Source organism: Chrysemys picta, chromosome 1 (assembly GCF_011386835.1).
Source record: "Chrysemys picta bellii isolate R12L10 chromosome 1, ASM1138683v2, whole genome shotgun sequence".
In the NCBI taxonomy this organism is placed as follows: Eukaryota; Metazoa; Chordata; order Testudines; family Emydidae; genus Chrysemys; species Chrysemys picta.
In genome coordinates, this window is record NC_088791.1 from 29,823,317 (window position 1) to 29,849,912 (window position 26,596).

A 26,596-nucleotide genomic window follows, 5' to 3' on the forward strand; every position below is an offset into this window, starting at 1 on the left:
TACCCCTTGTCCACATGCTTGTTGACCCCCTCAAAGAATTCTAGTAGATTGTCGAGGCATGATTTCCCTTTACAAAAACCATGTTGACTCTTCCCCAACAAATTCTGTTCATCTATGTTTCTGACAAATTTTGTTCTTTACTATAGTTTCAACCAGTTTGCCTGCTACTGAAGTCAGGCTTACTGGCCTGTAATTGCCGGGGTTCCCCCCCCCCAGCCCTTAGTTTAAAAACTGTTCTACGACCTTTTTAATTTTAAGCGCCAGCAATCTGGTTCCATTTTGGTTTAGGTGGAGCCCATCCTTCCTGTATAGGCTCCCCCCTTTCCCAAAAGTTTTCCCAGTTCCTAATAAATCTAAATCCTTCCTCCATACACCATCGTCTCATCCACACAGTGAGACCCTGCAGTTCTGCCTGTCTAACTGGCTCTGCGTGTGGAACTGGAAGCATTTCAGAGAATGCCTCCAAGGAGGTCCTGGACTTCAATCTCTTACCTAGCCGTCTAAATTTGGCCCCTGGACCTCTCTCCTATCCTTCCCTATGTCATTGGTACCTACATGTACCATGACTACTGGCTCCTCACCAGAACTATACAGAAGCGTATTTAGACGTCTCGAGACATCCACAACTTTCACACCAGGCAGGCAAGTCACCATGCAGTTCTCCCGGCCATCGCATACCCAGCTATCTATGTTTCTAATAACCGAATCGCCCATTACGAATACCTGTTTCTTCCTAATAACTGGAGTTCTGTCCCCAGTGAGAGAGGATACCACATCATCATCTGGAAGGAGGGTCCCAACTATGGGATCGTTTCCCTCTGCTCCAGTTGGATGTTCTCCTTCCCTGAAACTTTCATCCTCCACAACAGCACAGAGGCTGTCAGACGGGAGGGGTGGGGGGGTGGGGGGTGGGACCGTTCTACTGGGTCCCGGAAAGTCTCATCTATGTACCTCTCTTAGCTCCTCCAGCTCAGCCACCCTGGTCTCCAAAGCCTGTACACACCCTCTGAGGGCCAGGAGCTCCTTGCACGGAATGCACACATACGCCACCTGCCCATAGGGCAGGTAATCATCCATGCTGCATTGGTTGCAATAAACAGGGTAGCCCCCAATCTGTTTCTATTTCTTGAATTCTCATGCAGAATAAATCACCTGTTTACCTTGTTATTTATATATAACTTTCAGTAACCTAACCACCACTCCACCCACACAACACTACTTGATTATTATAATTTTTATTTAGTTAAATGCAAAATAATTTTTTAACGTTTCCCATCCTAGGCTCCCGGACACATCATTAACACAATAAAATCCTAGCAGCATTAATCATTTCAACAGGAATTCAGGTAGCCAGACACCTACAGAAACTTCTTTTTCCAATCACACTGTAGGGAAACAAACCCTTCTGCAAAAACTCCATCAAACAGGTGTCTCATGCAGCATGCTCAAAATGCCACTGAATTTGAGCTATTTCACACCAAGCGGGATATGGGAGCAAGTTCCAGTCTTGGAGCCTTCAGAGAGGGGGATTGAGTTCAAATGCCTCTACGGACCACATGCTAGGTGGCATGTGGAGGACAGGCCAGTCCCAGGACATTTAAAACTTTAGAGGTCACAACCAACACGTTAAGCTCCACCCGAAGACCAATGGGCAGCCAGTGCAGATTTTGGAGCACTGGCATCACATGCATCTTGGGAGATGCCGCCCCATTCAATAAGCAGCCCACTGCTTTCTGAACCAGCTTTTTAAGGTGTAGTCCCAGCCAGCGTGCCTCACAACAATGTAATCAAAAGCACAGATGACAGTGGCATGGTCTGCGTCCAAAAGGAAAGACTGCAACCTCCTGCCCAGACACAGATGTTAATAACCTGACTAGGGGCTTGTCTACACTGGCACTTTATAGCACTGCAACTTTCTCGCTATGGGGTGTGAAAAAACACCCCCCTGAGCACTGCTAGTTTCAGCACTGTAACGTGCCAGTATAGACAGCGCACTAGCGCTGGGAGGTAGCTACACTCCTCATGGAAGTGGGTTTTTTAGAGCACTGGGAGAGCTCTCTCTCTCTCTCTCCCAGCGCTATGCCACGACCACACAAGCGCTTTAACATTGCAGTGTCGACAAGCCCAAAGTTAATGCTGTAATATGATCATCAGACAGCAACTGGAGAGCTAAAATCACCCCGCCACTAGAATTCCTAGAAATTAATGATGGACATGCTCCCTTAGTCCTAAATCAAAGGGCTTAATGTGGTATTAGTTATTATCACAAGTAATCTGGGGTGAGTATACACCAAAACCGAATTGTGACACTTCTTGATTCAGGTAGCCTGCAAAAGTGTAAATTAATACCCACAGGTAGAGGTGGGTATCAGTATCTGACCCTGCAAGATACACCTACAGAGCCTACCCCCAGCCTAGAAAACACAGCTGAATCCCTGGGACTTAGAACCTTATCGACAAGCTGAAGAGGTACCAGCCACTGTCTCAGATTTTTAAGAGACACTTTACTGTCACTGTAGTTGTACAGTGTCTAGTTTACAAGATGAGGATACAAAGTTATTAGCTTAAACCTAGTCATCTGATTTTCCCCAGGAAGAACAAGAAACAATCAGAGACATCCAGGGACACACGAGTGTTTCAGTGCGTATCTAATTGCTGGAAATCGCTCCCAGAGGTCACTTGGGAGAGTGGGTATTAGGGGCTAATACTGCAAATCGGATGAGAAGAGCACTGAAGGCCCTTTTAAGCAAAGGTAAAGTTATTGTACTCACATGACTAGAAATTGGGGGAGAATGGTTCATTCTTCACTTTAAAACCACACAGATGCTGATATTACAAAGCAGTCTCTGGTCTTTACATTTCTGCCCAAAACAGATTTAAATGCCGTAACCAGCTATGGTTAGTAACTGCCTTTAAAACAAATAATTGATTGTTCTCTTTCCACATGAATTGGTGGAAGAAAGGCAAGGGTGGGGTAAAGAGCTGCAAATTAATACATGGAAAACTGCTTGCTTTGCAGATTAGGATTAGTTACAAGAGGATGATCAAACATATTCTTTAGTAAATGGCATAGGCGTGGGAACTAGGAGTGCGGGGGGTGCTGCAGCACCCCCAGATTTTACATGGGGCCTCTAGCCCCACACCCAGGCCTCCATTCCCCAGCTGGGGGCTTGAGTCCCAGCTGCTGGCCCCGCTCCCGGCTCCATGCCCTGCGTCCGGGTCTTGGGACCCGGCCACTTGCCCCGCACCCCTGCACTGCTCCTGGCCCCACTGGGGGGTGGGTGGGTAGGGGTAGACAGGGGTAAGGGGACTGGCTTTCAGCACCCCCACTATTAAAAGGGTTCCAGCGCCACTGGTAAGTGGAAAGGGATACGGTGATCAAAACTCTTATTATTATTAGCTAAAGAATACGCATTCTAGCCTGAGCAGTAGTGCTGGATCAGTAAATCTAAATTTTTCCCTGTGGAAAATTTTGTGGGCTCGAAAAAGCACCCCAACTTCTGTAGGTCCAATAAAAGCTTTTCAATCGTACACAGCAGCGTTGCTGAAACAATTTGTATAGTGGGGATGCTGAGAACCACAGAACCAAACTGTAAACCCTGTATACAATGGAAACCATTTCAAGCTGGGGGTTGCAGCAGCACCACCTGCACCCCTAGTTCCAGCACCTATGTTACACAAAGTTCTTCCTCAGGTCTCGTGTTTCCCTGACCCGAGGAAGAGCTCTGTGTAAGCTCAAAAGCTTGTCTCTCTCACCAACAGAAGCTGGTCCAACAAAAAATATTTTCTCACCCACCTTCTCTCTCTAATATCCTGAGACCAACTCAGCTGCAACACTGCATACAACCTTTTGAAATTATTCAACCAAAAAGTTCCAGATTCTCAGCACAGATTTTTCTAAATGAAGTGAAAGTTTTCATTTCATCTTGTTTTGAAAGATCAGTTGGGAACTACATTTTTTTGCTTTGAGTTTTCTGATTGGAAAATTAAAAGATTTAATTGAAATTGACGTTTTCCTGCGGAACATTTTGATTTAGACAAAACAATTATTTCAGTGTCAGTGACCTCCTTGTAAATATTTGTTACAGAAACTCCAAGAAGCTCAGGATTTCTGGTTTCATCTTGAAAAGCCAGAGGCTACATCTTAGAAAAGCAGCTAAGTCTGAATGGGGTGAAAATAGTTGACCTCATTCAGCTTTTCAGAAACGGTGACCGTCTCCTTCTTTGAGAGGAGCATTAACTAAATCAAACATGTGACCGATGTTAGCCATTTAATGCACTGCTAGAAGGTGCTCAGATACTATGATGCTGAGCTTGGTACATGAACCTATACAGAATAGATATTTTTCTTTCAACCTTTAAACTGGGCTGGAGACCATTAAATGTTTTGTCCCCACAGCAAAACAGCAACTGGTTTGTTCAGACTTGCGGGACCGCCTGACTGTAGTGATCCATTAGGACAACAAACGATACAGTAATTTGTGAGGTTGAAACTCAGTGCATTAGCTTTTGCATAGCTAACAAATAAATGGAGTGTGTGTGTATGTGCATTTGAATAGTTAGCCATTGATTCAAATTATTCTATAAACATATTGCTAAATCCTCGGCATTATAATTTTCAGTGCTGAGTGCGAATGCAAAACATCATAGCTGACTTTAGAGGGGCTGCTGAGACATAAGAATTATGTTGTATCAGAAGGTGCTGGCATATCTTACTTAAGGGCAGTTTCCTGGAACTGAACCATTGCATATGTTAGAGTATTTTAGGAACTGTGTTTATAGAAAGATGAATTAGAACTAAGAATGTTAGTGTGCAAGTTAAATAAGTATTTAACCACAGGTAAAGACCCAAGTACTTCAACAGATATTACTGCAGGGGTGGCCAACCTGTGGCTCCGGAGCCACATGCGGCTCTTTAGAAGTTAATATGCAGCTCCTTGTATAGGCACCGACTCTGGGGCTGGAGCTACAGGCACCAGCTTTCCAATGTGCCGGGGAGTGCTCGCTGCTCAACCCAGGCTCTGCTACAGGCCCTGCCCCTACTCCACCCCCTCCTGAGCCTGCAGTGCCCTCGCTCCCCCTCCCACCCCCCAGCCTCCTGATCAGGAGGTGTGGAGAGGGAGGGGGAGGCACTGATCAGTGGGGCTGTGAGTGGGTGGGAGGCGCTGGGAGCAGGGGTGGGGGGAGCTCATGGGGGCTGCTGACATAATACTGTGACTCGTTGGCAATGTACATTGGTAAATTCTGGCTCCTTCTCAGGCTCAGGTTGGCCACCCCTGTATTACAGTGACAGGCACCCTAGAAATATCTAAAAAAGAGGAAAGAACCTTCAGTCAAAATCCTCCTCTATTTTCAGCACTTGATAGAAATGTTACTTTCTCTTATACTAGTTCAAGTAGCAGCCAAGTTCTTTTATCTTTCCAAAGGGCATGATATTCTAGTCTAGATACGGCAGTAGAGCAACACACACACAATCTTCAGATTTACGAAAAGATATACCGTATATACTCGTTCATTAGCCCGTTCGTTTATAAGCTGACTCCCGAAGATGGTTAGGTAAAAATAGCAAAAACTGTATGACCCTTTCATAAGCCGACCCTATATTTCAGGGGTTGGCAAGCTTTGGCTCCTGGCCCGTTAGGGTAAGCCTCTAGCAGGCCTGGACGTTTTGTTTACCTGGAGCGTACACAGGCATGGAGCCCCTCAGCTCCCAGTGGCCGCGGTTCGCTGTTCCCAGCCAATGGGAGCTGCGGGAAGTGGTGCGGCATAGAGTTTAAAATCATCAAATTTTGGTGTAGACCTGTTTATAAGCCGACCCCCGCTCTTTGAGGCTTCACATTTGTACCAAAAATATTCGGCTTATGAACGAGTATATACAGTAAATCTCAGCTCTGTGGCTGGCCAAGCATACTGCCGTAAGTTAGACCAAGGCACAATAGCCGTTTTGTAACCGTTCTAAATGTGTCAAAGGGCATTTGATACTCCACAAAAGGGCTGAAATGCCATCCCCATAAACCATCCCCAGGCAAACTTTTTGGCCTGAGGGCCACATCTGGGAATAGAAATTGTATGGAGGGCCATGAATGCTCAGAAAATTGGGGTTGGGGTGCAGGCTCCGGGGTAGGGACAGAAATGAGGAGTTCAGGGTGTGGGAGTGGGCTTGGGAAGTGTGGTGGAGGGCTCCAGCTGGGGGTGCGGCCTCTGGGGAATGAGGAGTTTGGGGTGTAGGAGGGTGCTCTGGACTGAGACCAAGGGGTTGGGAGGGTGGGAGGGGGATCAGGGCTGGGGCAGGGGTTGGGGGTGCAGGCTCTGGGCAGCGCTTATTCAATGGAGATATCCTATCTCCTAGAACTGGAAGGGACCTTGAAAGGTCATGGAGTCCAGCCCCCTACCTTCACTAGCAGGACCAAGTACTGATTATACCCCAGATCCCTAAGTGGCCCCCTCAAGGATTGAACTCACAACCCTGGGTTTAGCAGGCCAATGCTCAAACCACTGAGCTATCCCTCCCCATGGATCCTGGAAGCAGCAGCATGTCCCTTCTCTGGTTCCTATGTGGAGGTGTGGCCAGGTGACTGCATGCTGCCCCCAAGCACCGCCCCTGCAGCTCCCATTGGAGCGCCGGAGGGGGGCCATGCCACTGCTTCCGGGAGCCGTGTGGAGTTTGCCCACCCCTGCCATAAACTCATGGCTATGTACACTCTATATGTACTCTCAAATAATCAAGATACCTAGTTTCATTCATCCCATCTGGAGAAATTCCATTTTTCTTTTCTTTAAACAAGTCTAATATAACGCAAACAAATCACTTTGCCTTCCCAGGGGTCCTTGATCAATAGCCATCTATTTGTTCTAGTTTTCTACAACTGTGGTAGCAACGACCCATATATAACATGATAAACATCTGAGAAATATTATTGCAGAAGTGCACAGTTCAAGATATATATATATATGGACCTTCATTATAACCCAACTACTTCTCGGCTGAAGTCAGAGCAGCAGGGACCCTGCAGGGCTCATGCACTGAACCCTGCTGTTTGGTTGCTAGGGTTTGGAAATGCTCCAGCAGGTTTGCTGGGAAGTTTGTGTTTGATGAAACCTGTAATTTTAACACTACCTTAGCGAAGACTTTTGTGCGTGTGCACACACACAGAGCTACATACAGTTCAAAGATTAAACAAAAGCACAAGGAGTGTTTCTAGCAGGCCAGCATTACCATTTACCTGATTCTAGACAGTACTGGAGGACAGAATTATATTTTAATTCACAGAGTGAAAACCACCCCAGGACCTGCACAAGATCATACGTGATGGACACACAAGGACTCTGCATAGGTGCAAATCTTAACCCTATAATTTCCTAGCTCTGCTTTTAGGCGTAATAAGCTAAATAAAGTTAAATAAGCTATTTATTTCATGTACTTTTCAAGAATAGGGGCTAAACGGTGACCAAGGCCCCAATCCTATAGATACTTATGATTGGAGGTAGTGTTTACTACTGTGTGTAATCTCCATTGAAGTCAATAGAAGTATTCTCAGCTGTAAGAACTATGCTCAGTAACAGTTTTCAGGGTCAAGCCCTAAGTCTGTCTATATCTATTTTTTTTTCTAGATTTGAATTTCTTTTTACAAAAAAGCTAGAGAACAAACCAAAAACAAACCAACCAACCAATCTGATCTCAGAGGTGCAGTCTAGACACAGTCACTAACAACAACAGAGAAGAGGAAACCTCTCCTTCTACTCCTGCTCTTGAGTTTGTGGTTTCCAGCAGAGCAATACAAGGGCCCTCTCTGGATTTAACCCCACCTATGCAATTCTTTTAAGTAATTAAAAATAACTCTCCAGAATTCCCTGACAATATGCCCAAACCTCCTACTTAGCCGCTGAACACCCAGCAATATTCCCTTCTCACGCATCCCATCTGGTGCAATCCCCTGGGGGGGGGGGGGGGGGAGGACATCTGGAATATTTGGAGTCTCAGAATGGAGTCACTCACAGATGTAGAATTTATTTTTGCCGTGACATGTGTAGCCAGACTTTCCATTCCATAGGACTGAACTCTGTGGGTCAAAGGCAACATATAACTGTTGATAGTGGGGGGGGGTATGTGTGCACAGTTTAAAGTTTATGGGGGGGCATGTGACTGCCCCACGTGTTGCCTCTGGATCTAGAACAGAGGTTTTCAAACCATGTGGGGCACACGCCCTCCTAGGGGGTTGCGGAGGAATGTTCAGGGGTGGGGATAAGGGCAACACCAGGCAGCTCACGCCAGCCCTGCAGCGGGGCTCGGGGAGGGAGCACCACCTCACCCCTGACTTACCTCAGGGGGCCACCCAGCGTGTTTGGGCGGGGGGAGGGATGCAGCCAAAAAACCTGTGGGGCACATGACCCCGCATGTCCTGCCCACGCATCATCTCTGCTGTATCTCTCTACTAGTATTATAACAATGGTGCCAGACGCGAACTACTCCATTTTGAATGAATGGTCTCATTCCACAGAGCCTCTTCAATATCGATAGATGATCCACAATAATGCTCAGAAGTAGAAAGCTGATTCAGAGGTATGATGGCCAAGGTTTTCACAAGTGACCAGTGATTTGGGAGGCCCAATGTGATGTCTAAAAGGACTAGATTTTTAGGAATATCAAGCACCAACCTGGTCTCTGAAAACCAGGGCCCAAGACCTTTCCTGCCCTAAAATGGAAGCGACCAAACTCACTAGTGGACTTCTGAAAATCTTGGCCTTAGTTATTTTTTTAAACCTATCATATTTAAAATTATAAAGGATGTCATAGCAGTGTGAGCAATAGAGATCTCCCCAATGATTTCTCATCAACAATCAGATCTGGTTTCCACTGGAGTCCACTGACTCAAGATCTCTTGCAGAGGCTTCAGAGCACAGTGTACTTAGGCTGATGTGGTAAACCATGTGAGTTTCACAGTCTCAGACAGAAGCCTTTTGCAGCAAGCTGGATGAGGATCCAGTTCCACACACATCCATGAATGAACATGATTTGTTGGGGAAAAGTGAACATGGTTTTTCTAAAGGGAAATCATGCCTCCCCGATCTACTAGAATTCTTTGAGGGGTTCAAACAAACATGTGGACAAGCGTGAGGGGGTAAACAGTGAGGTGGCAAAATTTGCAGAGGATACAAAATTACTCAAGATAGTTAAGTCCAAGTTACAAATGGATCTCACAAAACTGGATGACTGGGCAACAAAATGGCAGATGAAATTCAATGTTGATAAATACAAAGTAATGCACCTTGGCAAATATAAGCCCAACTATAGATACAAAATGATGGAGTCTAAATTCGCTGTTACCACTCAAGAAAGAGATCTTGAAGTCATTGTGTATAGGTCTCTGAAAACATCCACTCAATGTGCAGCGGCAGTCAAAAAAGCTAACAGAATGTTAGGAACCATTAGAAAAGGGTTCAATAATAAAGACAGAAAATATCATGAATGCCTCTATATAAATCCATGGTATGACCACACCTTGAATACTACATGTAGATCTGGTTGCTCATCTCAAAAAAAAAAAAAAAGAAAAAGAAAAAAATTGGAAAAGGTACAGAGAAGGGCAACAAAAATGATTAGGCATACAGAACAGCTTCTGTATGAGGAGAGATTAAAAATACTGGGACTTTTCAGCTTGAAAAAGAGATGACTAAAAGGGGATATGATAGAGGTCTATAAAATCTTGACTGGTGTGGAGAAAGTAAATAAGGAAGTGTTATTTACTCCTTCACATAACACAAGAACTAGGGGTCAGACAATGAAATTAATAGGCAACAAGTTTAAAACAAACAAAAGGAAATACTTCTTCACACAACAGACAGTGAACCTGTGGAACTCATAGCCAGGGGATGTTGTTAAAGCCAAAACTAAAACAGGGTTCAAAAAAGAACTAAATAAGTTCATGGTAGATAACCTTTAATGGACCTATTAGCCAGGATGGTCAGGGATGCAACCCCACCCTTTGATTGTTCCTACCCTTTGTTTGTCGGAAGCTGGGTGTGGAGTCGGGAATGGATCACTTGATGATTGCCCTGTTCTGTTTATTCCATCTGAAGCACCTGGCATCGGTCACTATCAGAAGACAGGATACTGGGCTAGATGGACTATTGGTCTGACCCAGTATGGCAGTTCTTATGCCGCAGGCCAAACGCCCCTCTCTCAGCACTTGCAAAATTCATGCAATGAATTCCATCACCACACAACACTCCTGTGGTTTAGGCATTTGTTACAAATTCAAAAAACTCAGACCAGGTTTGTATCACATTCCAAGCCCAGTAAACTTTAACCATTTAGGCACTTGGTCAATAAAAGAACAGAGTGGAACTGAAACCAACCTTGGCTCCTGCCCAATGGAGTGGAGTGGGGAGGCAGGGTTCTCCTTTCTCAGTCCCAGAGATTCGCAGCATGCAAGATAACTAGAAAAAGCCTATGGGCAGGCTGATATTCTACATCACGACCTCTTGGGGTCATAGAGCAAGTTACTACAGATCGGCCCATGGGACAGGGAGCAGCTGAATTCTCTGGAGTTCTTTGGCACATAAGGCTGGGTCATCCAAACCAGGTTGGACCAACCCCTGCATACTGATGAGCTGGTCTCTATGGCCTTTCAAAGGCTATGTGGCTCACAAAAGCATGGATGCTTTCTGCTAGATGCGACCCCAAGGAAGATGAAATTTTATAGCTAAGCAAGTCTGCTGTGTTGCTATAAAATAGAGGGGGTGGGATTATTAGATGAATAGAAAGTTTAAAGCTACCTTGAAAAAAGGTTTTCTGAATAATACCTTATTGCTTTTTCATTTTAGAGTCATTATAAAGCAGGTTTTCCCCTGTTCAAGAGAGAGCAGAAACCAAGTAAAAGGTCAGAAATGCTGGCACACAGCCAAGTCTTGCTGATAACATGTACTGATGGATTCCATCAACCAGCCTTGATGGAGAGAGCTGATATCAGGAGACAATCACTGCCCTGAAGCATTATGAGATTGAAGGCACAGTCAGCCGCATTTAACCAGAGGAACACATGCAGCCCTGGGGAAAGCAATTAATATGCTAGTTTGCTCAGAAGAAATCTAATACATGCCCTACCACCAAGTAACTTCAAGAGTGTTTTATCTTTATCCCTAACCAGTTCCTGAATAGCTGAGACACCCACATCTGTTTAGGTAGGGGATTCCAAGGAAGATCAGTTGAAAAGGATTTATTAAAAGATCACAGCAAGTACATTTTCCCTGCAGGAAACATACCTTAATCTAATCTAGGAGGCTGCTGCAAACCCTCCTGGCCAAGTCTCCCATTTAAACAGATCACAGACACAAGTTTGTTCTGGTCTGGACAATGTCTGAAGTTTCTTTCCCCTATTAAATTAACAGACTTGCTTATAACAGAGTGAAACACAACTCAGTTTTCTAAACAATCCACTTAATCTGGTTCTGGTATTTTGCTGGTTGGAGCATACTGTCTGACTGTATCAGAGGGGTAGCCGTGTTAGTCTGGATCTGTAAAAAGCAATAAAAAGTCCTGTGGCACCTTATAGACTAACAGACGTATCGTCAGCATACTGTCTGACTAGCTAAGTGCATTGTCCCTTTATGCAGCTTGAAACAAAGAGAATAATCTTTTGCTAAAAGATTAAATACCTTATGTATTCGGTAAAATTCCTTCAAACATAGTCTAAGGCCATGTCTACATTAGCACTTATGTTGTCAAAACTTTTGTCGCTCAGGGGTGTGACCAGCATAAGTTTTGCCGGCATAAGCACTAGTGTGCACAATGCTATGTCGGGGGAAGATGCTCTCCCACTAACATAGCTACTGCTGCTCATTGAGCTGGTTTCTCTCCCATCGGCATAACATGGCTACACGAGCCATCTTACAGCGGCACAGCTGTGCTACTGCAAGCTTGTTAGTGTAGACATGGCCTAAGTAACATAAGAGGATGTATAGAGACAGAAAACTCCAATACACTGAGGGCTTGTCTACACTACCAAGTTTTGTTGACAAAACTTGTGTCGACACCCAAAAGTCAACACAACAAAAATCGCCAAAGGGTGTTCACACTTGCTCCCTCTGTCAATAGATCATGTCACCATTGGGGACATCATCATCAAACCGGACAGTCTCTACGCAAAAGAATTAATGGACACAAATCTGACATCAGGAATCAAAATACTCAAAAACCAGTGGGAGAACACTTTAACCTGTCTGGTCATTCAGTGACAGACCTGCGGGTGGCTATATTACAACAGAAAAACTTCAAAAACAGACTCCAAAGAGAGACTGCAGAGCTAGAATTGATATGCAAACTAGACACAATCAACTCCGGTTTGAATAAAGACTGGGAATGGCTGAGCCATTACAAACATTGACTCTATCTCCCCTTGTAAGTATTCTCACACTTCTTATCACACTGTCTGTACTCGGCTAGCTTGATTATCACTTCAAAAGTTTTTTTTCTCTTAATTAATTGGCCTCTCAGAGTTGGTAAGACAACTCCCACCTGTTTATGCTCTCTGTATGTGTGTATATATATATCTCCTCATTATATGTTCCATTCTATATGCATCCGATGAAGTGGGCTGTAGCCCATGGAAGCTTATGCTCTAATAAATTTGTTAGTCTCTAAGGTGCCACAAGTACTCCTGTTCTTCTTATCACGTGGGTATGTATCCCACAGTGCAGTGTTGTGGGAAAGAAGAGCCGATTGCTGCGCATCTTGGGATTGTCTCAGAGTTCTCCCACAACCCCCTCAGCTGCCGAGAGCAGCATCATGAGTAGCTCTGGGAGCTCTCCATGCTGAGGAATGGCAAAGCAGCACAGCAGTCTGTCCCCCTCCCCCTGCAGCAGCAGTATGCCTGCCGCTGTGTTCCTAGTGCCCGGCAGAACAGGAGCATTCCAATGATTTGCTCTTTGTTTGTTCCCCAAACGGAGCAGCACACAGATACTTCCCGGAGCTTTGAAAGGGTAGGGGCGCATGTCTACACTGGCTCTTTGTCGACAATAAAGGGAGGGGGAAAAGACAAAAGTCTCTCGGAGGGGTGGAAGTTTTTTGTTGCCAAAACTGGGTGTTTCTCGTGACAAAAGTCCCACTGCAGTGTGTATACTCTTGCTGTTTTGTGGCCAAAAGGCAGTTTTTGGCAACAAAACTTGGTAATATAAGCCCATAAATCCTGCTACTTTAAGATGTCCTCTTGTCACAGTAGTTGCTTGACAATTTGGACAAATTGCTGTAGTATAAAAGGTTAAGCAATAGTTAATCCTAATTAAATAGGTTTATTTCTAAATAAAGACCAGTTCTTAACATCATAAGAATGGCCCTACTGGGTCAGACCAAAGGTCCATCTAGCCCAGTATCCTGTCTATCGACAGTGGCCAGTGCCAGGTGCCCCAGAGGGAATGAACAGAACAGGTAATCATCAAGTGATCCATCCCCTGTTGCCCATTCCCAGCTTTTGGCAAACAGAGACTAGGGACACCATTCCTGCCCATCCTGGCTAATAGCCATTGATGGACCTATCCTCCATGAATTTATCTAGTTCTGTTTTGAACCCTGTTATGGTCTTGGCCTTCACAACATCCTCTGGCAAGGAGTTCCACAGGTTGACTGTGCATTGTGTGAAGAAATACGTCCTTTTATTTGTTTTAAACTTGCTGCCTATTAATTTCATTTGGTGACCCCTAGTTCTTGTGTTATGAGAAGTAGTAAACAACACTACCTAATCTACCTTCTCTACACCAGTCATGATTTTATAGACCTCAATCATATCTCCCCATAGCCGTCTCTTTTCCAAGCTGAAAAGTCCCAGTCTTATTAATCTCTCCTCATACGGAAGCCGTTCCATATCCCTAATAATTTTTGTTGCACTTTTCTGAGCCTTTTCCAATTCCAATATATCTTTTTTGAGCTGGGGCAATCATATCTGCACACAGTATTCAAGATGTGGGCGTACCATGGATTTATATAGAGGCAACATGATATTTTCTGTCCTATTATCTATCCCTTTATTACTTATTCCCTAAACAAATCTACCTTGTACACCAGACTCCTGCTAGAATTGCATTGGGTCTGCCCATCCTTACTAAAACAGCATGCCAGTGTAACCAAACATGGACATGTTTCTTTAAACCATTATGATGCAAACATCACAACATTAAGAAAGGTGCTGCCAAAGACTGTAAAAAAACCTTACTCTTGTTTATAATGCCTTAACTACTTGACATATTTTCCCCTGCTGATCTCTTTTTTCTGTATGCAAAAAGCATGCCCACTGCCATGGCATATATGAACATATGGAGTTGCTGAAATGAATGCACTTTTGTTTAATTAAGTTTGTTCACATTGAAGGAAAGTGGTCAACATCGCTCTGGAGAACCAGAACAGAGCTTGCAACATTCAGGGCAATATAAACAACTTTTACACAAACTGGTCAGGAGGACCCCTTTAAAAGAAGGTGAATAGATGTTTTAAGGGTTCCAATCACTGAAAGTGTACACAGGTAATTCAGAACACAGCAAGGGAATAGAGGGCAGGGAAATTAGACTCACCTTGGCATGCCACATTGGGGTCACCCCAGAAAAACTCTTGGCACTCCCTGCAGGTGCGGCCTCCAAACCCAGGCATGCACTGACACTGCCCAGTGAACTGTTAAAAATAGGAGTAGAACAGAAAGTGAATTGGTTTTCCTGTATGGAAGGGAACATCACCAGCAAAGCTCTTGGAGCTATTCCCAGCAGCTTGTTGGGAACATGCTCAGGTAGTGTTATTTTGGTCTCTTCATATATTGACAAAGACTTAGCAGCCGAGCTCACTAACAGAAAGCAACATGGCTGGACACAGACTGAAGCTGAACGATAAAAACAATTTAAGAAAATTGTGATGCTTCCTATCTCTCTGGACCCGATCCTAAAAAGCTCACCCCAGTGTGGACTATCTAGCAGAACATAATCTTTAGAACTGAATGACTAGAGCCAAATTTTCATGATTGCCGGGGCCCTACAGTGCCCCTCGACTTTAAAAATAAGAGTTGGGGTGCTCAGCACTTCTGACAACCCAGCCTTTCTTGTCATGTGTGCACTGGGGAAAGAAATATTATTTGGGGCATAGAGACAATGCCTGTGCCGTCTTTAAATTCCTCTGGTGTTTGTCCCTGAATTGTCATTTTTGTCATGACTTTCCCACAGCCCTAGAAGTTATACAGCCTACTGAGAACGTTACCGTCTCTTCTGGAAGGCAACATTTGCAATCTGATTTACTGAGCCACTGTGCAGCTTTCCTATGAATACAGCCAATAACTATGCAGAGGAGTATTTTGCTGGATAAGACTAATGAGGCCCTATGCATTTCTTACCTCATTACATGATGGCTCGAAGGAACGAGCAACATCGCACTCGCACAGTTCACATCCAGTTCCACTGGCCAGTCTCCAAGTGTTTGGTGCACAGCGATCGCAGTTCTGCCCGGTCACATTCGGAAGGCATTGGCACTGACCGGTTGTTTTCTCACACTGACAGTCTTCTGAGCTATTGCAGTGCTCTCGCACTGTTCCCAAGTAGTTACAGACGCACTCTGTAATGGAAGAGCAGGCAGCCTAACTCTGCTATGCTAGCACAATGCCACATTAAATTGAGTCCAAACCTAAATGTCGGTTACTGATGTATTACCAAAAGAGGATGTATTACTCATTCCAGGGAGATGTGATCCTATTCAAATGGGGAAAGTTACACAGACATCCCTACTGGCATGTCTTGACATTGTAAGTTACTTAGGCTATGACTACACTGGCAATTGAATGACAAAACTTGTCTTTAAGGAGGTGTTAAACCCCCCACTTCCCCGAAAGACAAAAGTTTTGCTGCAACAAGTGCCAGTGTGAACAGTGCGTTGTCAGCAGAAGAGCAAAAACGCCGCTCGTTGGAGGTGGAAGTTCTTTGTCGGCAGGAGAGCCGACAAACAGCAGCTACACTGCACAACTTTTAGTGGCACGGCTGCAGCGACACAGCCCTGTCTCTAAAAGCTGTGTAGTGTAGACACAGCCTTAGAAAACAGATGGTTTGGGAGGAAAAACCTAATGAAGCATCCTTTAAAGCCTGTCCGGGTACATGTGCCATGGTGACAAGTGCAGTATAAATACCCAGTATGGTAAACTGCCTTCTCATTCAAATGCCTCTATTAATTTTTCAGAACTTATGCTGCAAGTTATTAACCTTGCAAAGATGCAGACGGATCTCAGAGTATTGCTACATTGGTTTCCAAGTTAATTTGAGCAATCGTGTAACTAAGGCTTAATCTTGTGAAGTGCTCCTATAATATGCACAGTAGGTGACTTGAGGATTCCTAACATCTTGCAGGACTAGGACTACATATAATAAGCAGATAAAGGGAGTCTTTAAAGCACAGTAATACTCTGAAAAGTGAATTTTGTAAGAAGGGGAACACCATGGGGTTCCAGGTTAATTGTCTTTCATATAAAATGTGCTCTCCTTACAAAGTGGAAGAGATTATTAGTTTCCTGCAAACACACCCTGGGATCTGCAAGTCAGGCTGGATTCTTTCTGGTTCCCACATAACCATCAGAAACAGACTTTGCAACACAGATCTCTAAAAATTCGGGGGATGGTATGTGACCCACAATAGAACTCAGCTCCCTCCCTCCCTCCCGGAGATGTTTGCTCTGCTAATAGAAATAGTAAAAAAAAAGAGAGAAAAAAACCACTTTTTTCTGACTAACTTTCTGGATAAGCACAGAGTAGCATTCTGGAGTAAGAGATTCCCTTTTTAAAAAACACAGAACAACACACCATTATGTGACTATAGCCCCACTTAACACTTATCATTCCCTGAGGCAGCCCTTCCTTCTGAGCTTTCAGGAACCCACTCCTGCTGTTCTTTAACATCCCAGGAATGTTTGTGTAAACAAAAGCCATGTCTTCAGGGCTTAAGAAGCAGCAGGAAATGGCCATGCTCCATCTCTTGATAAGAGGGAAACAATGAATGCTCACAAGAAGGCAAGAAATCCTTATCCCACAAGAGCCCATCCTTTCAGATGTTTGGACACGTAAATGATAGGTGTCTCGTTTCTCCCTGTTACACTAAACGACTCCTGCCCCCTGAAGAATCACACTGAACACAAGAAAAGCTGCAAACCCAATGTTTAGCCAGAGGTAATTAGGTTTCTACCATCAGTTTAATCAGAAATGGTTCCTGGTAAATTTAAAATACTCTAGGTTATCTGCAAAAAGAAGAACAGGAGGACTTGTGGCACCTTAGAGACTAACAAATTTATTAGAGCATAAGCTTTCGTGGACTATAGCCCACTTCTTCGGATGCATATAGAATGGAACATACATTCTATATGCATCCGAAGAAGTGGGCTATAGTCCACGAAAGCTTATGCTCTAATAAATTTGTTAGTCTCTAAGGTGCCACAAGTCCTCCTGTTCTTCTTTTTGCGGATACAGACTAACACGGCTGCTACTCTGAAACCTCTAGGTTATCTGCCATTCTCCATTAATGTCCTGAGGCCACCTGCAAAATCAACAGCTTCACAGTTTATTATGCCTAATGATATAGAGTTTAGTGTAGGTAAATGAATTCTGGCCAGTGCTATAGAAGTGAGGAATAGGAAGACCCCTCCCCCCCCCCACTTACTTCTACAATCCTGTTGCAATGCATGTCCATAGTACCCATATTTACACAGCTGGCAATTTTCACCCTCTGTCTGATACAAGCACTTCAGGCACTTTCCAGACTGCTTGTCACAGGCCCCTGGGTCAGTCATGTCAATGTTGTTGTTACACTGGCACGGCTGGCAGACTCCACCTGTCTCTTCAGGGTCTCCAAAGAAACCAGAAGCACACTCATCACATCTGCTTCCTGTTTAAACAAACAATCCAAGGAATTATTATAGCTCGTTAACAAACAAGTCAATAAACAGCAAGACAGTGTGACAAGAGATTGAAAGTGAGTAGTTGAAAGGAAATTGAGTTGAATATATTCAGAGAAACAAAACACAATACTTGTCTGGATCCTCAGCAAATCTAAGTTGAGGAGATCCATTGATTTCAATGGAATTGAGACCATTTATAGCAGGGTAGGATACAGCTCCTTTTCATGGACTTCAGAATTCAAGGCCCAGATTCAGGGAAGAACTTGCAACATGTGTTAATGGGCATCTCTATTCAGGACAGCACTTAAACATAGGATTAGCTTTAAGCCTATGCATTGACTTCAGTACTGTCCTCAATAGGGATGCTTTGCTTGAGCTGGGCACTCAAAGAACTTCTAGCATCATAAACATTCATTAAAATGTATATATAGAGAGAAATTTTTGCTATGCAAGACGTTCTTTCCTAGCTTTTTCAAAGTGCCACTCCTACCTGCAGTATTTGCCTGCTGGCTGGGAGTGGTTCTTATAACTTCATTATTTATATATTGCTACAGGGGTACATGGTGCTTCACAGATGCATAAAATCAAAGACTTGCTCTTAAGGTGCTTACAATTTAAATTAAGCTGAACAACAAACACTAGGTGGAGAGATTTGGCAGATATAGGAATAATAGGGGTGGGTAACTTCTCTCACTCCCACTGATTTTCCAGTGAATGCTTACATGCATTGCTTGTCAGAGATTGGCCCTTAATTTGTAAATAAAAACTACAACACTTACAAATACTGGTACTACAGTAATTTCTGCCAGTGCTTATGCTGGTGCTTTCTACTTTCCTCTACGTCAGAAGTGGGCAAGCTATGGCCTGGGGGCCACATCCGGCCCTCCAGATGTTTTAATTTGGCCCTTGAGCTCCCACCGGGAAGTGGGGTCTGGGTCTGGGTCTTACCCTGCTCCGGCACTTTAGCTGGGGAACAGGGTCGGGGTGCAGGGCTCCCGGAAGCAGTGGCACGTCCCCGCTCCGGCTCCTACAAGTAGGGGCAGCCAGGGGGCTCCACACGCTGCCCCCACCACAAGCGCTGCCCCTCGCAGCTCCCATTGGCCAGGAACCGCAGCCAATGGGAGCTGCAGAGGCGGCACCTGCGGACAGGGCAGCGCGTAGAGCCGCCTGGCTGCGCCTCCATGTAGGAGCTGGAGGGGAGACATACCGCTGTTTCTGGGAATTGCTTGAGGTAAGCGCCACCCGGAACCTGCCACCCTGACTCCCTCCTGTGCCCCAAAATCCTGCCCCAGCCCTGATCCCCCTCCTGCCTTCCGAACCCCTCGGTCCCAGCCCAGAGCACCCTCCTGCACCCCATACCCACAATTTCCATACCCAAATGTGGCCCTCAGGCCAAAAAGTTTGCCCACCCCTGCTCTACATAGTTCCTCTCTGTAGCCAGATTAAAACTCAGTAGATGCACTTTAAAGCACATGGTACTTACCTATGTATCCCACGTTACAGACACACACAATTTGCAGAGTAATAGGATCTTGATAACAGCTGCTAGCAAACTGACGCCCACTTTCTGGGCCATCTGGGCAAGGACAAGGCCGACAATGATCTCCTGATCCCAGGACAGGGTCTCCATAATAGCCACCAAGGCACCTGTATTAAATAAAGGCTTGTGAGACCGCAAGCAGATACAGTACAAACTATTTCTTCTGATGTGAAATCACACTAGAATGGTTTTCAATGACTGGAGGGATGAGGGAGACAGACATCTTTTATAGGTCTCCAATTGTTATTCACAGTATGAATAACACTACTGTAAAGATGTTTTCTTTGGTTCATACTAGCATTACAAGTAATATGCCATGCCAAACCAAACCATTCCATCTCAAATGCTATGTCTTACCTCTGATCATCACACTTTAAAACCTCCTCTGGTAGGCGTTTAGGTACATTTATATGGAGAAATCAGTTTCATGCCTCCTCAACACACACTCCTTTGCTCAAATGGGTGGCCCTGGGCCTGGAGCAAAGATAAGAGGCCACACAGGTGCCAAGCAGCTGCTTACAGAGGATGGGGTTCACCTCTTCCCTTCAGAATCTGCTTTGGTCTCCATGGCTGCAAACTGGCCAGAGTCCATGCAGCTCTGGCCAATTCTGCACCAGGGCCCAAGGTTTGGCCGCTAGTTGTGATAACTCTACACAGACTTTTCATCTCTGTAGCTCTTTCAGCTGTATATATTCTCACCAACTGTGGCATTTTTTAACATATTCATTGCTCTTTTGCTGGGGACGGAAGAAAATGGGTCCTGCCGTTTTGCCCTCATTAAAATTAAGTGTCTGAAACAATCCTGGGTTTGTTCATCTCCGTAAAATTTCTGCCTTGCTCTCCACTGCGCAGCTGCCACTACAAAGCGGACACTATGAGAGGAATTTTTGCAGTGAGAGCTGGCCCTCTTCCTATAAATGGACACTGTCACTTTCAAGACAGCTCCCCCCACCCGCCCAAACAAGCCTTTAGACTTGTCCTGAACCCAGGTGGTCCAGTTTGGCAGACCAAGACATTTCTATTCATTCCTATTTCTCTGTGCTGAAATCCAAGTAAGATGGACATGTGATATTTACATAGGGGCCACTTCTCCTTTATAAACAGGAGACACAGGTTCCCTGTCCGGTAATAAGGGTGGGGCACCTCAGTGCAGAATCAGGGTTTTGTGCTTGATCATGCTAATTTCACCGACTTCAATGGGACTTACTTGAGAAATGACTTTAGGACTGGGTGTTAGTTTTGCCTGGGGCGGTTCAGTGAATATTGCTTACAACGTATAATAACGTACCAGTAAATCAGCTATAAGAAGAGACCATACCTTTCACAGTTGTGTCCCATGGTGGAATCGCGGCAATTCAAACATTCCCCAGTGTATGGGTCACAGTCATCCGTGTGGCCATTACACTGGCAAGGCTGACAGCTTGGAAATCCCCAGTATCCAGGTAAGCACCTATCACACTGACGGCCATACACTCCCTGGAAACAGTAGCACTGGCCAGTCTCAGGATGGCAGAAGGAACTGACAGAACCTTGTAAGTGACATTCACAAGCTAAATAAAATAAAATAATATAAAAATGCAGTTAAAAAGAAATGATAGTTGGAAAACTTCTCTTCTTCCATTTATGCAGCTGCAGCCCTGGACCTGGCTCTGCCGTCATTACCCAGTAGCGCTCCCACAAAAGCTAATGAGAGTTTTGCCCCAGTAAAGGCTGAAAACCAGACCCTACCATTGTATTCGAATATAAAGATTCGACAGAGTGGAGACTTTAAACTGGATTTCCTAGGTTATACTTAGATCCAGAGAACAACAGTACCTTAAAGAATATCTTGTTAGAAAGTGTTCGATACCGATATTCCCCATTATTAGATTTGCCATTGCCTAACTAGATTGAATATGCGGAGATTACGGATTAAACGTACATTTGCATCCATTAGGTCCAAACCCAAAGGTGCCAGGAGTACATCTGTCACATCTTCTTCCAACAACATTAGGACGACACTGGCACTGTCCTCCATTAGAGTCACACACTGAACTTAATGATCCTTGAGGGTTGCACTGGCAAGCTGAATAGTGAAAAGAGGACAGAAATTGGAAAAGAGCACCACAGCTCATAAAACAGGTTTGAGCAGCATCTCTCCACACATACACCCACACCTCCCACCCACATCTTGGCAACAACATTAACAACTGGAAAACTGTGATTTACTCTGCAAGTCAATTAAGTTGTACATACATAATGCGGTCTCATGTAACAGTGCAGAGATGCTAAAAATAATATTCTTGCAGACGTCAGTCATAGGGGTTTTCACAACACTCCTGCTGTTTTCCAGACATCGATATCTTTGAAATGTTTCCCAAGCACTGTTAGTGACCACATCTTCGCCTGAGCCCCCCACTGTGAAGATGTCCAGCGATTTGCAGTAAGGCATAAGAACGAGCTATGAAACAATTATAAAATGAAAAACGTTACCATTTGTAATGCTGCAGTCCATTTTTGTCTAAACTAAATATTACTTTGTTTCTTATTACACTGGCTTTTTAAAGTAAAAGAAAAACAAAAAACCCAGCAACAACAAGATCTTGTTAATTTTCATAGAAAAATGTCTAGCATCCACAAAACTAATATTTTATGGAAAATATGAAAGATCAGGTTTGATATTCATGATGTGTCTGCCTCACTTGTATAAATAAGCCTCTCCAAAGATACAAACTTTAGCAGTACAGCACTTAACATGTTAGTGATTCTGTAATATACAGCAAAGAACGCATATCAGAAAAGAAACCAAACAGGGCACATACTTTAAATCTGAAGAGGTGTACAGTGCTTGAAACCGTTGTAAATGTATAGCCAAATTTAGCCAGTGAATAAGTGAACAAAACTCCCATTGACTTCAGTGGGATTTACGTAGCAGTGCCCAAACAGAAAATACAACACTTAGTATTTTAAGTTTAATTTTTCTTGAAAAACATCCATAAAGTAACTTGCACTTACAGAGTCAATGAGTGTGTATGGGCTTTCCACCTCAGTATCGAAGGAGGAGTACTGTGATAGCTCCAGGCGAACAGTGTAATTCAGTCCCTTTTCAAAACATACAGGGCGTGGAAGGACAACATATCTGGATTGGAAACAGAACATTTGGTTTTCATTTAAAATGTTGAATGCAATAAATCTTTTCAGATGGCTCTATGGAACCTACAGGATAAAATATTTTGCCTCTTCTTGTTTGATTTTTACTAAGAATGAATGGTAAGTTTTGAAAAGAATGTTTGGAAGTTTGTGCAACCAAATCCTAAAAAGCCTATCAATCCTAAAATGAATGATACAATAGTTATACAGACCTTGAGCTTGGTGATAATGATACAGTCTGATTATCATCATCAGGAACGGTATTACCACATCGGCTACTTGTAGGAATCTTGCCTGGGCGTGAAACAGTAATAACAGCTTTTTCCCAGTGATCTGGTAACTGGAAAAATTGGTCATCATTAACCAATGGATAAGTGATTAAACTTCTGATATCAAAACTGCATGAGAATGAGAACTAACAAGATGCACATGTAACAATCACAATTCATGGCATTCCACTCCAGTACATACAGTTTATGCAGCTCTGGTTACAGAACAATTTATCTGATGGGTTTGTCCTGTTTGTGGACTATCCACAAACAGATCAAGGTTTCCTTGGAATGGTTCATGTTTATTCCCGTTTCAGAGTAGCAGCCGTGTTAGTCTGTATCCGCAAAAAGAACAGGAGTACTTGTGGCACCTTAGAGACTAACAAATTTATTAGAGCATAAGCTTTCGTGGACTACAGCCCACTTCTTCGGATGCATATGTTTATTCCTGTGTTCACAAATATTCCATTAATATTTTATGTAACTCTATTTCAGCATATGGATTGCTTGTGGGAGATGTGCAATTGGTCTCCTAATGTCACATAGCAATCGTTTCCACACCCTTTGTTTATTAGTCATCCTTGCTGTGTTATGCCTAATTTGTATCCTCAGCTGTCCCATAAGGGGTCTGCCAAAAAATTTTTAATTGTCCAGTAAGCATCATGCACCTCAATAACACAATTATAATAAGATAATAAATAATATTTGTGATTGTGATGCAAACAACAGTAGTGGTCAGTAAAAGTCTTTTGCATTTCCAAGTTATTTTTAGGTAAAAAAGACTATCATTGCACCAGTCATCTTCTAGCATTCCACAAGGAAAACTCAGGCCTTGTTAAATATATCTACAACCCGTCATCGCCCTCTCAAGAGGTAACAACGTTGATAAACATGTATGTAAAGAGTGGCCAATTACCTGTGGCTCATAGCGAATCACAACATCATACTCCATAGAATATGGAATATTGTCGATATAGAATTCCAGATATGCCCCTTCAGGGACTCTTACAAATCCTACTCCAGTCCAGGATGGGGTACGATCTCGAGAATACTGGCGTTCAATTATGCTCACTCCCTAAGGAAGAGGGGGAAGTTATTGCAATACTTAAAACCAAACGTAGCTAAAACATTCCTGTTCAATGGTGGGAACAGAAATCCACAGGCACAGAAACTCCACGGACTAACTGTGGATTAACAGGTTATTTCTGTATTTATGTTTTCTGGGTTGCTTGGTTTGTTATTAAAGTCACGTGTTATATAGAAGATAAGCTCTCTTTTGTACACACAGATGTAGGCATATCTACACCTTGTCTTCTTGTTTGCAAATACAACACTTTTTCTTTCATTGCACAGAGACTGAATGAAACTATTATTGCATAGTTCTCCATCAAATTATTCATTGTAATGAGATTTTAAATTTAAAATACCACGGATATAAACCATTGACCTTATTTAAAAACAAGCTTGCACAAAACCGAAACACAAATAAAGTCAATAAAAGTTATTGCTACAATCCAGAGTGTAATTGATGTAGCTTTACTCATGTTTTTTCATGTTGTATTTGTAATGATTTGAGTTTATCTGATCATTGCTGAGCACTCACACATCCAGTATGTAACACACACCAGTTACCATTCAAATAGGGCAGCTAGTGTAATTACCTTTTAGAGACCTGTTTGACTAGAACTGGGCAACCCAAACCAGCAGTTAGGGGCTCCTCTTAAAAATTCAGACAATAACCATCCAGACAAAAGAGGGACATTAAAAGATAGAGAATCCAGGGCAGACAGGCATAAACCTATGAACTAAAAACATGGCCATTTCCTTTGGTCTAGAATTTCTATTTTTATCTGGTACTTTATATAAGAATATGGAATTATTTGATACTCAACATTCCTGTTTGAAAGAGATCAAAACCAATGAATCTGTATAAAAATAAGACAACATCCTGCACATGCCAAAGAAAACTGTCTTAATAAGAAGGTAGATAAGGTAGAAGAAGGTGAGGTATTATGCCAACTTCTGTTGGTGAGAGCTTACACAGAACTCTTCTTCAGGTCAGGTCAGGTTAGTAAGAAGGCATGCATTTTAAGGAAATGTCAATATGATTATTACATCAGGATGCCCCAGTGACAAACTGACAATTTCCCACAATATCCTGAATGAACTTTATTGAATAAAGTTCAATCTTACTGAATCAGGTTTAATACCTTTGGAGTCCATTGTACCAAAAATGCAATTGTGTATGTATTATTGTGCATTGTATGTACCTTCTCTAGTAGGAAGGGGATGCTAATGTAATGCCTTTGAAGCCACTCCCTCCCCTTGGAGAGGTACACAGACCAGTTCAGAATGGATTCTCCACAGACCCTCAGACAAAGAAAGGACTTTTGGACAAAGAGCCTGGTTTTAAATGGGCTCAGGGCCTTCTTTCTGATTCAGCAAATGGACAGGGACCCCTGGTCCAAGGAGGGCCCCAATCCTTAGGGTAGGGTTGGAAGGACTAGGCCTACTAAGGCCCCATAAGATGGGGTGCTTGTTCTGAGCAGAGGCTGTTATGAACTTGTGACCAGGAAGTTCATACCAGCCTCAGCTCAGAGCAAGCACCCAGTCATTTGGTGGGCTTTGAAGGACTAACTACCTGCCAGAGCCCATGCTAGAGTTGAGGTGATCTCTGGTAAGCATGAGCGTATGGTCTTTTATTGTTTTTAATGTTTTCTCTGTAGTGCTTTTACCTTGAGAATAAAATGGGCTTGCCTTACATAAAAAAGTTTGTTGTATCTACAGCTCCTGGACAGTCACACTGTTAACCATCTCAGAAGCAAAAGCAATCAGGTGTGCTTGGGTAGCCGGTCTCTGCTGGGACTAACACAGTGAAAGCTGGAAACAACTGTGCACCTTGGAAGTATCCCAGTCAGAAGTGAGTGAGACATAGGTCTCCACTGTGTCAGAGGTGATGGCCAAGGGAGCCAGAAGCCTGAGAGCGGGTGCCTTTGAATCATAGAATCATAGAATATCAGGGTTGGAAGGGACCTCAGGAGGTCATCTAGTCCAACCCTCTGTTCAAAGCAGGACCAATCCCCAGACAGATTTTTCCCCCAGATCTGTAAATGGCCCCCCCAAGGATTGAACTCACAACCCTGGGTTTAGCAGGCCAATGCTCAAACCACTGAGCTATCCCTCCCCCACTACTGATTTTGCCCCAGATCCCCAAGTGGCCCCCTCAAGGATTGAACTCACAACCCTGGGTTTAGCAGGCCAATGCTCAAACCACTGAGCTATCCCTGCCCCCTGAGCTAGTCTAAAGAGGGGGAATTCACATGCAACTGAACTGTGACAGCCCCATCACGCATTCTCACACTCTCCAAAGACAGCATGGCTATAAGTTACCCAGGCTTTGGGCAAAGGGACATAGTCCTCCAAGAAGGGTCACACACTACCTGCATGCAGTCAGAGAGAAGGGAGCTTTCGGGCATGTTTTGAGATGAATACTCATGGCGCTTTGTGACAAGGAGTCAGGACAGGACCTAGGATCTTGCAGACAACTCACTGTCTAGTGTTAGAACCCTGCATGCAAATGCAGTTATTTCATCTCACTCTGACTAGTAGAAACATTTGTAAGTATTAGCAAACACTTGAAAATTTTGAATTTTTTTTTTTTTTTAGAAAAATAGGTTTGCATTTTTCAAATGGCTCTTTTCCCAAGCAAGGTTTATCTGCAGACTTCCCCTAAGCTACCCTTCCATTCACAGGGCAAA

At 43.8% G+C, this 26,596-nt stretch overlaps 1 protein-coding gene across 1 annotated transcript in view; it reads right to left on the reverse strand.

Moving 5' to 3' along the window:
- Positions 1–26,596, reverse strand: part of LAMB1 (laminin subunit beta 1) — a 77,476-nt gene that overhangs the window by 19,549 nt on the left and 31,331 nt on the right. The window contains exons 14-23 of the mRNA XM_005292340.5: positions 23,755–23,913; positions 22,782–22,909; positions 22,435–22,558; positions 21,676–21,880; positions 21,362–21,505; positions 20,759–20,990; positions 19,384–19,547; positions 17,663–17,887; positions 15,363–15,580; positions 14,560–14,656 (exon numbers count right to left, since the gene is read on the reverse strand). Coding sequence (XP_005292397.2) covers positions 14,560–14,656; positions 15,363–15,580; positions 17,663–17,887; positions 19,384–19,547; positions 20,759–20,990; positions 21,362–21,505; positions 21,676–21,880; positions 22,435–22,558; positions 22,782–22,909; positions 23,755–23,913 — 1,696 coding nt within the window. The remainder of the gene's footprint in view (positions 1–14,559; positions 14,657–15,362; positions 15,581–17,662; positions 17,888–19,383; positions 19,548–20,758; positions 20,991–21,361; positions 21,506–21,675; positions 21,881–22,434; positions 22,559–22,781; positions 22,910–23,754; positions 23,914–26,596) is intronic.